Here is a 12,561-nt window from a genome sequence, read left to right as displayed (position 1 = left end):
CATAATATGCAATAATATTTCACCACCCTCCAGATACTGGGCTCACAGAAGGTCAAATCCACTTCCACCTTTCTGTTACAGAATGAAAAAAAATACCAATTTTATACCCATCCAGTTGTCCTGCTTTGGAATTTTGAAGGAAGTCATAAAATTCTTATTTTCATAAATTTTCACATTCTATCATCCCAGGCTCCAGCAATATTTACTGTCTCATCAATTGACCTTTCTTAGACATCCCAAGCACTTGAGGGCCAGTGTCTGACAGCGGGGCAGCTCTCCAGCAAGGAAACACTCTGACACAGACACACTGAAGCCAGAGAGTCAACACCAATGGTGGGACACAGCTTTCAAAAAGAACTGTTCTACAGCCAGGATTGCATGTTCTGTGTCTAGTGACTTAAGATAATACCCCCTAAGCAGAACGTTGAGATTTTCCAGCAGTGATATTTAAATAAGTGGAAAAGAAAGCCACCTAAAGAAGAGTCAACAGACCATAGCTTTTCCGACTAACTCAGTATTACTAATTTAAGTGTACCACCACTACTTTCCTGTGTTCTCCACATCTCCATCTGAAGCTGGGCCACTGCAGTGAAAGCCCACATGAAGGTATCAGCAGGACAGATGGGGCCTCCCCACTGCTACAAGAGCTCTGCCTCTCACTGGGCTGCACATTCAGGCTCCCTTTTGCTATCCTCTGATGACTCTTGCTCTTCTGGCAAGGGAAATGCAAGGAAGAGCAAAGGAAGGGCTTAACCTGGCTGCCCTGGGTACACGGAGCACACGACATTTTTTGGGGAATGGAGACCATTGCAACCAGACCTCTTTAGACAGAGCACAGATTTCTGCACTTTCTGGAAGAATGCTGTCATCCCCATGGTAAGGAAGGAAGGGCAGTATGACCATCACCACCATATTCACTTAGATGTCTATCACCCCTGTCTCATCTCCACTTGGATGGATGAAGGATAATAATTTGCACTACTGGGTCAGGTATCAGAACTCCAGAGAGAGACAAGGGCTCAGACCTTGTCTGCTGCTCAGCATTTTCTACATAGCTGTAGGTGACGGCCTTTTACCACACACCACACCGCCCAGATCTCCCTCTCTCTCTTTGATGCCAAGATGTTTATACTTACTCTTCGTGGACTGATTGCTCTGCTGAAGTTAGACATCTACAGCACAGGAAACACAGTTCCTGATTTATGAGGCCCAGATGTTCCACCATGGCAAACACAACATCAGAAAAATGAGAATAACCGAATGAGGGAGGCGCACCGGAAAGACATGGGAAGTCATTTTCTATTGACCAGAAAAAACAACTCGGGTCTGGCTGTGAAGTGCACTGTATTGTTACCCTGCATATTAGTCATTTCAGAATGTAACCACAACAGGTTTTCCCATAAATAAATCAAATCTCTTCCCATGATTCTCTCATCAAAAACTTCCTATTTGAATGACAGTTTTTAATTACTAGATCAAGTTCTGCTTGCATAAAGAGTTTCGATTTCAAAGAGGTATTGCACTGATATGAAAACTCTCTGGAGAAACATCCTTGTCATTGAAAAATGCACAAGTTTTGACTCTGTGGCTTTCCTCTGGAGAGGCCACAGCATAGTATATACAGCAAACAACTCCATCAGGTTCTTGCCAGAACTTTATATGCATATACTTTATTTGCTACTGAACCACTACGTCCCTGGGTGAGCCTCAATTTCTGTATGCTTCTGTTTTCCTCTCTGTAAAAACAGAGTTTCTAAGAAGCACTTCTCAACCTGGAGAAGGAAGCAGAGAGGAGGGGGAAGAATGGGTGACAGGGATTATATAAGATCCCCCTGGAAGTCTTGGGAGTGGTGCCCACTGGCTGCCACAAGCTTTAGATGTAGTTTACATAAAAGACCTTTGCTCTCTATGGTGAGGACGGGACAGGGAATCAGCTGTTGAGGTGGTGGGGAAGCTGCAGGGAGTGAGGGACCAGTGAAGCAAGCCTGAGCTGAGCTTCTGCCAGCATTAGCCATTACAGAAGGGGTAACTGCAGCTTTCATCCTGCCCTCCCCTTCTGCCAGGCAGCACAGCGTCTACCTGTGCCAGAGAGCTAAAACGGGTACTTCTAGCACCTGATGGGAAGAGTTACAACTTGGCTTCTTAAAGTAATGAAGGAAAAGGAATGAGAAAGTGCCCTATTAAGTGCTGGAGCAGTACAGAGGGAAGAAAAAAAAGGAGCTTGAAAACCGCTGGATTATAATTTTATGGTAGTATTATTTGACGGGCTGACTTAACAAGTCTTTCCAACTTTGGTTCCAAAGATTGTGTGGATACTTCCCTATCTCACCCAGGCGTTTGAAGTTTAATTAATTAATGTTTATAAAGAGCGTTACAATTTCCAGATGAAAGGTCCTATGCAAGTGCAATGTAGTATTACTCATTGAGGCGACTGGGTTAGAGAGTATCACGTTACACAATACAGCTCTTCCCTCAATGATCTCAAGCGTTTGAAGTTCTGATAAAATGTGTTTATCACCAAGACAGATATAATGGAAATACTCTTAAGGCGTGACCTGGATTATGAAAGCAGAGGTATGGTTTTGGGAATGGAACAAACGAGAATTAAAACAACTCCTGAGGCCAGATTTGTCTACAGTTGTATAAAATATATTCTGTTCTTCCTTTTTTCCCTCCCTGAGTAGGCTTTTCTTCTCCTCTAAAATAGAACCGGTTATTACGACGGGTGTGAGCAGACATGCAACAGTTCACGTTCAGTTCCTATTTCCATACTCATCCAACTTGACATTTTCTCATGACTTTCTCAAAATTATTTTCTGTTCTAATTTTTTTTTTTAATGTCTGGATTAACCCTAAAGGTGAACAGTTTCTTTTTGGAAAGTTCTGCTTTAACCAGTAATCAAACGGAATTAAACCAAAAACCCACGGACAATGCCAAGCTGGAGACTACAGCCCAGTTTTGACCCCCCACTACAAGAAAAAGCAAGGTAAATTTGAGCAAGCTGGAAATAGGGTTACCAGGGCGGTCAGTGAACTGGAACACCTACGAGGAGAGGCTGATGGAGCAGGGCATGTTCACCCTGGAGAAATGATGGCTCCAGGGGACTTAACAGCAACCTTTCCATATCTACAAAGAAGTTATGAGAAGACAGAAGGCTCTTTAGTGAGATACACAGTGGGAAAACAAGAAACAATTGCCATAAAAGGAAGAAAGACTCTCACTGGAATATAAGGAGAAAAAAGATTTAACAATGAAGATAATTAAGCATTGGAGGAGGTAGCCCAGAGACTGTGGAATCTCCATTTCTCAAAGTTTTCAAGACTCAAATGGAAAAATTCCTGAGCAACCTGATGTGAAATTAGTGCTGACCCTGCTTAGAGCAGGAGGTTCCTTTCAATATGACTCAATGGGAAGGGAGGAAAGTCCTAGGTGATGTCCACTTGTTCAGGAGTGGGCTCGAACATTCGCAATTGATTTAAGAGAACTGAACAAGTGCGCCCAAAATTTGTTTGAAAAATAAATTACTCATTATTTGTCAAAAGACAAATGTTAATATTTTGACTGCCAGGTTCTATCTTTGTTCTTCCTTCACTTTCTAAAAAACTTACCACGATAGCAAACAACAGAGATTTGGGATGGCTTATAAATAAGGCATTATTGCATCTAGAGGTTTCAATTAAAAGAGAAACAAAACCAGGACTTTTAATAATACCAGGTACTTTCTTTGTGCATTTCTGCCTCTTGAAAAAGAATGTACATCAAGTTAAATTTGTGAATGACTAAAATATACCACTGACTAAGCAAATTACAGAACACACTAAAAGTTTTCTTTAGCTAAGTCTTCTCAATTTTTGTGATATTGAAGTAAATATCACAAAATAACTAATTTTCCATGAATGCTGATTTTATTAATAGCCCTTATTAACAAATACTTAGTCTTCTAGAGGAATATTCTTATTCTTGGCATTTTAAACATGTTTTTCTTCCAAAATTCTGCTTTGCTCCTACTAGGAGTTACATGCCCAAGTAAACCAAGTAATTAAGTGTAACAGAAGCACACTTGCCATAACTCTGATCATTCTAAGTATGAGATGATAATTCTGATTTGCCCCTAAACAGAATCAATAACTGAGTAAGGATGTCAAGAAAACAGGATTGATATGAAGCTAGATGTCAGTTTCTTCTTTTTGTTATCAGGCTTCCCACCCTCCTCCCTCTCCCAGTTTACAGAAATCTGTAAGATTAAAATGGAGCAAGGCAAAAAGATGAAAAATATTTAGAAGTTACTACTGACTGCAGACTCAAAGACACATCTTGCAAATCTCTTTCTTAATACTCTAAAGAAGCCAAAAGCATTAAAGACTATTAGACAATTAGGAAACTAGAAATCTTAATAGTGACTAAACTGAAACAACACAACGATAAGAATAATGTTTGGACACTTAAAGTGCAATAGAGTAGCTATGTAGTTGCAATTATCCTGAGTTGTTTGGGGGAAAGGGTGATTTCTATGCTTTGCTCCAACAATTTCTGGCATAAAAAGTAAATAAAACATTTCATTTTCACTGCAACTTCATGACATTAAAGGTAAGCTAGAAAAACATCTTTGTGGAGAGAGCATTCTGTGCCTAACATGTTAATGGTAGTTAATGAACCAAAACCCACAGAAATCCCTTTGGACAGCTAACAAACACACACAGCTATTAATTAGGTCACAGTTGTTTCCTCACAAATCTTTTGTTCATTTCAGTTGTAGAAAACACCAACATATCCATTAGACCTGTGGGGAGGTATTCACCAGAGAAGAAAATATTTATTTATTATACGTTAAATGCTTGCAATTACATGACTACTTATGGCAGTTCTGCTGGTTTCTCTCTTTGTAAGTAAACTATAATCACTGAGCTCACAATCTATTCTATTCCTCAGAACACCACTCACCTCAGCAGATGGAATTGTTTAATTTTGTGTAGTTCAGGCAACCACTGTAACTCAAAGATTTCAAAATGTTTTGAGAATCCAGTTAAAAAAAAAAAAAAAGGAAACAATTATGTTTCATAAGACAGAAGTTGAGAGGTATTTTTTAAGGTTACCACCAAGAGGTGAAGGTTAATTTCTGCTTGAAGTCCAGTTAAAATTTGAGTTTTACCTAGGAACACAGTTTGCCCTCTATGCCAGTTGTTTCATTAACCAGCTGTGAATAAGATGCTTGCAAAGGGCTCGTGTTCTTATTGCAGGAAATTGTAGAACTGCAGGCTGCACACTATGTCAAGGACACAAACCAGGTGGATTTCCTGAGAGCCCAGGGAACACCACTGCCTTTATGAAAATAATCAGCGAGTGTTTCCTAATTTCCATGCATGTACAGCGCACTGTGGGGCAGACAGGGTGGCAGATATGGTGTAACAATTCCTCTGTTGGGAGCAAAGACCGCAGAGGCTGATGTGTTGGTAGAGCTCCATCTTCTCTGTTTGAACCTTGCCTTGGAAAGCTGACCATGTTCATTACCTCACCAGTCCATCACTACCTTTGCCCCAGGGCAGCTGCCGTCTCCTTACCTCCATCCTCCTGCCCCAGAACCTCCGCCACCTCCTCCTCCTCACACATCCCACACCAGCTGCCTCCCACTGAGACTGCATTCATAGACCTGGCTGAAGCCAGCTGACTGTCCAGAACCCCACAGGTGTGACTTCACAGGCTGCCAGTACTGGCAGAGCTGATTTGCTCAGGTCTCCTGGCTGCACTTCACCTGCAGTGGGTTTGTGCTTTGTGGGATGGAAAGCACAAGGCCAGAGAAAGCAAGAATTCCTTCCAGGTCATTACATCTACAGTTTCATGAGCTGTAAGTTACAGTAGCTAGGACAATAAGGTTCACTTGGACAAGCCTAACATATGAGTTACACTCCTACCCACTTCTGGATCAAAATGAAGAAGGGTCAATAACATTATTCTTCAGGAAATAAAAAAAACCAAAAAACAACAGTGAAGCAGTTAACTGTCTTACCATAATCCTATCACTGTCAATAATGGTGTTCAAGCGGTGTGCAATGGTCAGCACTGTGCAGTGAGCAAAGGTCTCACGGATCGTCTTTTGAATGAACTCATCTGTTCTGAAACACAGCAAGAGCAATGCAGACAAAAATAAGATGTTTGCATGGATAACCGAATGGCAGGCAGGTTTTATGACTTCATCAAACATGAGTGGATAGAAGGAAATAAGCTTCTAAAGTTATCACAGCGCTTCTTCCTCTTGTTATACCAGATGACTTGGAGGCGTATCATGGAACATACTCCAAAATTTATCCTTTCATACCTCATGAGGAAAGGGTTTCTTGTTTTAAGTAGAGCAAAAGGCTTCATTTCAGGAGACTAATTTCTCAGACTTCGATTAAAGAAAAGGGAAAACTCTGTAGATTCAGATAGTTCTACTGATTTCTACACCAAAAACCATTGTTGCTCTCTTTCAAGATTTAGTTCATGCAAGCAGTGAAGAAAAGCTGGTCAAAGTACATATCCCTCATTGAAAATCATCTGAAGAACAAACACAAGGCAGCATAGAACTAAGGTTCTTGATTTCAAATGCAAAAGAAGATTAATTAGAGAAGATGGTTGGTAAACTAAAATAGAACTGGAATAGCTCAAGAACTTGAATACTGAAAAAACCCAAAACTTGGCATACCCTGTAAATCAAAAGCATTAACTGGAACGCACAACTCAAAGAAAGAGATAGAAGATTTCAAGTTAAGGGTGAGCCTACGCTGTGAATTAACCACCACCTAAGAAAAGGACAGCAGAAGAAATATAAGACTTGTAAAGAATGAAAACTAAGCTAGAGCACAGGCACTGAAGTACAGGGCTGAAGTAAAAACTGTCACAAATAAAGGTAAGAACTGTGAAAAGGAAATAAAATTACACTGATAGGTAGTTAAGACACTAGAATATTCTTTAGCAGTGTAAATGAGCAGTAAGGCAAAAGATGGGCAATACTCATGGAACTGGAGCTTATTGAAGTAACTCACTGTACAAGAGAAGCACTGACACCACCTAACTTAGAGCACACCAGTCAGGCCTATATGTGGAGATCTCTACAGTCCCCTCTTAAGTCCTTGAAAGGGAAGAGGCATGGCTGGAAGGTGAATCCAAGGACCTGGATTAGGCACCACCCAGCGATGAATGCCCTCTAGAGGCACCTGACAGCCCGCACTGCACAGGTAGCCTTGGGTCCCACCAGCCAGGCCTTGTGAATGCTCACATATTACCCACCAGCGTTCAAAAAAACCCCAAAAGACAATGGAGAAAAAGGAACAGAAACCAAAATTCTCATCCAAGATAGAAGGATGACATAAAGAATTCAAAATATACTGGTGTTAGTTGAACCAAGGAAGCTCCAGCCAAGAAGTCAGGCACTTGAAGGCAGGAGCCTCATTTCCAGGATTTCTATTAAACCATGAATTTGTTATTCTGCATATATGATGACTGGAGAATAATAAAATGTGCAGACTGGGTTAAAAAAAGACAAAGGAGATATCTGAATAAACTAGAATATTTAGGCAGACATGCTGGCTGCAATCAGTTGCTTGCAAAGTCCTAATTCTTCAAATTTTTAGAAGTAATGGGAAAATAAAATAAAATACATAAAAATACATAAAACATGTCTTCCTCTGATCAAGTAGTATTTTTTGAGACAGAAGTAGTACTCCACACTGAATCTGTTTGCACATGATGAGTATCTGTTATCACTTCATGAATTATGCAAAGAGAATTGTTCTGAGGCCATCATGCCAGGAGGCACCAGCAATAAGAAGTGGACAGACAACTTTGGAAGAACAGGATGACTTAAAGGAATGAGGTAACTATCATGTTTCCATAAAGTAGAGTAGAAAGTATGAGTTCATGCTCTGAAGGACGAACAGAGCATCTGCTACAAGCTAAGCTGAAGCAATCAGCATGACAAAGGAGAAGACAGATCCTTGCTGATGACAGGAAGAATCATCAGAGAGAAGGAAGACATAAACAGTTAAGTAAGAATTCCATGCCTTCTAACTGTTACCTTCATCTGGTGGCAGAAACATTTAAGCTCTCTCATGAGCTTAAGATAACTGAGTTCTGAACCACGGTCTGAGAGGCTTGGTCCTTCTGCTCCTACTTCCTAAAAGAAGCTCAACAACAAAGTGGGAAGCAGGTGTTCCTCAACTCTTTTTGAACAAAGGCCAGTAAGCAAACAGGGGAAGAGACAGGAAGAGGAGTCAGGACAGGGGCAGGCTCTTTAGTTCTGTGTTATCTCCTTAAGAAGAGGAAGTTGTTCATCATGTTCCACATCAGAGCTATACCAGTCCTTTCACCCCAGTGTTAATGAATGTATATTTGTTTGCTCTCTTCTCACCAACGCCTCAATAACCTGGCTACTCTTACCTCCAAAACAAAAAGCAAAGCAGGGACATCCATGAAAACACTCACTATGGAACAGTCTTATAGACACAGCAGGGTGTGTTCTCTGCAATGGTTGAAATGGCAAAACAAATGAGATATTCAATATTCAATACTCCCTAGAATTGTGTAAAGAAAGCCTTTTTCTTTCTCTATTGTCAAGCTCAAGTTGAAGTTTTCTGTGAAGCTACTACAGAACATGAGAATCGTAGCTGGCTCAGGAACTTTGGAAACAACTTTCCAAAGGGCTTAAAATTATTTGTAACTCAAGTTATTCCTACTGTTTTCCAAGAATGCCTCAGCCTTGAATACCCCTGTCCTCTGCATTAATTTATATTATCTTCTTTTATTGCATGTCCTCTTTATAGAACTACCTCTTCCTACATTTAAAAGAAAAAAGCCACTCACTCTTAGAGAGATACTATCAAACTATTATCTGAAACAGGTATTTCTTGAACACAAGCTTATCACTAACAAGAAACTGCTGTCCGTATTGTGGGTGTGACAAATGTTCTAAAATGAGACTTCAGAGTAATCAGGAACAGACTTAATAGCTCCATCTTCAAATATCACAGTACAAGATCTCATGCAAACGTGTCTGCTGACTGACACTTGGCTAGATCCTCTCCAAGGTTCATGGCAGATCTTGGAGCATAGTTTTTGGGACAGCAGGCAGAAGCACTATCAGTAACCTCCAGGAGAATCTCAAAAGACCAAGAAAAGCATCTGTGTGCAGAATTATGTGATGACAGAGCGTAGAGACTGGATCACATACCAGTTAGAGGTAGAAAAGTAGCAAAAGAAGCATAATTTCTGTCCCTTTTTCAGGGCATAAATGGACTCTTAGTGATGTCTATCCACACTGAGCAAGTGTCTCGGCAAGTACCAAGTGATTTCATCACCCACCTCAGTAGATCAAACCCCATCATCTTTCAGGCACATTAAAAACCAAAGATGAAACCTGAATACTAAAAGCAGGGCTGCTGGATGACAAAAACCCAATTCTAATCTGATTATATAAAAATGGGAACCACAATACTCCCTACTGCAAGGAACAATACAATAAGAAAGCACAAAATGGTGGTATAGCTGTCCCACAGGCACCACAGGCTGAGGATCTAACACCAAGTTTCCCAGCAACCCAAGATCTGGTGTAACCTGAATTAGTTGACTGTGTAAAAAGAAAACTATCTGAAGAGGAAGAATAAATATGATCTGAATGCGAAGCAACCAAGCTGCTGAAAGGAAAACTGGGTAAGTCATTATCTTCTGTCTAATGTCCCCCTGGGACTGTCCTGAAAGTGTATCTCACACTACACAATTCCAGAGAGGCTTAGAAAATTCCTCCAGAAGAGTTACAGCTAGCAGTTAGATGTAATAAAAGGTTAAACCTGACAAGTTTAAGATGGCTAATGAACTGAACTATGTGCAATAGCTGGTTTTACTACACTCAATGAACAACCAATGTAAAAAGATGTCAGTGGGTTGCTCGCCAAAAGTTTTGTTCTCTATAAGCAAAAATATGAGTTAACACAATTAAAACAAATTCAGTATTTCTAAAAAGTCTCAGTTACTAATGGTTTTGTTTCTGTGTATCATCAAAGCAACTACATGAAGATTTTCAGCTCTTCTGCTCCAGATTTCACACAATTTTCCAGAACACTTCAACTGCTTTAAAACCAGAATCTATTCTTCAGGGTAAGAATGGACCAAGAAGATAAAATCAAATTAAATGTCTATCAGTCATCACATAAATCTTGCAGGTAGTCTGATTTAGGGCAACCTTCTTTATGGCAAGCTCCTCCTTCCCCCAAAAAGCACTCACACCTCTGCCACACGCAGAGCAGGTGGCATCTCTGAGGAGCAAGGGAGAAAATGTGGGTACACACGCAAGCCAGAACATATGAGGAGGGAGAAGATGAACTTCAAATTCCTTCCCTTCGCTCCCAGTAGCAGACAGGAACGGCCTAGATGAGCTGAAATGTGGTGGGGAGCCCCTCGGGCTCAGTCCCCTGGGGAAGGTACAGTGCCCACCACACAGTGGGCCACAGTGCCACCACTGCCTCACGTCACCTCACCCTTCCTTCCCTAACTCCTGCCTTCTCACACCTGCTGCCAGGGTGAACTGCAGAAGGGACATGGTGGCAGCAGCAGTTGAGGCTGCCGAGGGAGAGAGATCAAGAGCCAGAAAAACAAAGAAAAGAAAGAGAAGTATCTCCAGAGGCGGAGGCAGCTCGCCATGGTCTCCCATCTCAGGTGCTCGATATGATGTGTGTTTGCCACCAGGTGAGAGACAAGGGTGCCAGGTATGGGGGTTGCGCATCAGAAGAGGAGGAGGTTTTCCTTACACACCAAAAATGCCTCCCTAACTGCTCAGTTAAGCAACCCACATCAGCATTTCCTGATGATCATCCTATCAGATTGCAGAGCTAAAAAATACTTGGCTCTAGTTATACCAACACATTAAGGAAAAGGTAATAATGACTGTAATGCAAACTGAATTCAAAGAAGAAGTTCCAAGTTATTATTTGTATTGTTATGCCTAGAGTTGATACAAACAAACATTTACCTTATTATAATATATATTGCAGCACACATTAATCAAGATCAATTAAATGAATAGCGCAAGTTGAGAACACACATGTGAGATGCCAAAATAGGGAGGATGAGTAAGATAGTATTAAATTTCCACATCTATGATTAATCAAAGTTAATCTATCAAAGCTCAGCCAAAAATAAACTAAGAGTGAAAAAAAAAAAAAGAAAAGAAAAAAAGAAAAGAAAAAAGAGAATCCCTGGAAAGGGACTGCACTTCTCTACAGGTTTTAGAAATACAGTCAGCTGAACTGTAAAGCTACACCAGTAGGGCACCACCTCTCCCCTGAGAAGATGTTAGAAAAATGAGTAACGCCCAGATGACATACAAAATCCTTAATGCATCTGTTTGAGGGACTTGCTGTGTTATTGTCCTCTTTGGACTTTGAGTTCTCCCTCAAGCCATAGTTTGTTGGAACTATATATTCAGCTCAGACTAATTGATGCAGTACGTTTGCAGTATTGTTTCCCAAGTATTTCCACCAGCGCTTCAAATGTTTCAAAAATTAACAGTGGGGGTACTTAGCTATTGGAACAATTTAACAGCAGTTGTCATTGATTTTTTTTTTTGCTATTGAGGTTGGATGTTCTTCCAGAAGTACACTCTAGTTCAAAAAGAAATGAATTCAGGAAATTCTGCTGGCCTGAATTATTCAAGACAGAATAATGAACTAGTGAGTCCATCCTGTAGACTTCAACATTTCCAAATCAGTTCTGCAATTCCTGTGGTGTTTGGGACAGCTTACCTTCTGCCCCTACTTCACCTCTAACTTACAACACCAGCATCTGAGCCATCTGAAAGGACAGCAATTCACAACCAGAAGTATCCGGTTTTGCTTACAGCCATTTTTCACCTTTCTAGTTTTAGGGGGTTTTGGGAGTGAGATGAATAACATCTTTTGTATTTATTTATTTCCAACAAACTTTTCTTCCAGAAGTCAACAGAACTCAACTTGTTTCCTGGCTATTCTGATGTTACAGAGATTTATTTTCAAGAACGTTCTTGTCTTCTAATCTATGGCTGCAGGACAAATAAACTTTGAATATTAATTTCCCTACTCTATGGAATGCACTGAAATTAGGGATCTTTTGAGTGCTTAGTTTATATCATCTGCTCCATAGCCAAAGCTCAATCATCCTGTTTTGAATAGACAAAAATGATGGTATCATCAAAAACATAAAACAGCAATACAAAGTACATGAAATATAAAGCATTTAAGTTCATCTCTACAGCAGAGACGAACGTATTAGAAGAGAAACCAGCTCATTTTCATATGACATATGATTTTGTTTTTACCTTGGGTCCACATTTGCTGTTGCTTCATCAATGATAAGAATACGATTTTTTTTTAGAACTGCTCTGGCAAGACACACCAGCTGTCTCTGACCAACACTAAAATTAGATCCAGATTCTGCCAGCTGTGTCTCCATTTTGTTGGGTAGATCTTCCACAACCTCCTTCAGTTGCACCTGTTGACATGTCAACATATTGTAGGATGAGTAACTCTCTTTTAAATCAGCTATTGTGTGTCTGATGA

At 40.4% G+C, this 12,561-nt stretch overlaps 1 protein-coding gene across 2 annotated transcripts in view; it reads right to left on the bottom strand.

Annotated features, from left to right (window-relative positions):
* ABCC4 (ATP binding cassette subfamily C member 4) overlaps positions 1-12,561 on the bottom strand; it is a 142,031-nt gene that overhangs the window by 17,558 nt on the left and 111,912 nt on the right. For both annotated transcript variants that reach the window (XM_058018983.1, XM_058018984.1), the window contains exons 28-29: positions 12,321-12,493; positions 6,006-6,111 (exon numbers count right to left, since the gene is read on the bottom strand). In XM_058018983.1, the coding sequence (XP_057874966.1) occupies positions 6,006-6,111; positions 12,321-12,493 (279 nt within the window). The remainder of the gene's footprint in view (positions 1-6,005; positions 6,112-12,320; positions 12,494-12,561) is intronic.

The sequence above is a fragment of the Melospiza georgiana genome, chromosome 2 (genome assembly GCF_028018845.1).
Source record: "Melospiza georgiana isolate bMelGeo1 chromosome 2, bMelGeo1.pri, whole genome shotgun sequence".
NCBI classification, from domain to species: Eukaryota; Metazoa; Chordata; class Aves; order Passeriformes; family Passerellidae; genus Melospiza; species Melospiza georgiana.
This window is presented reverse-complemented; position numbering and strand designations above follow the sequence as displayed.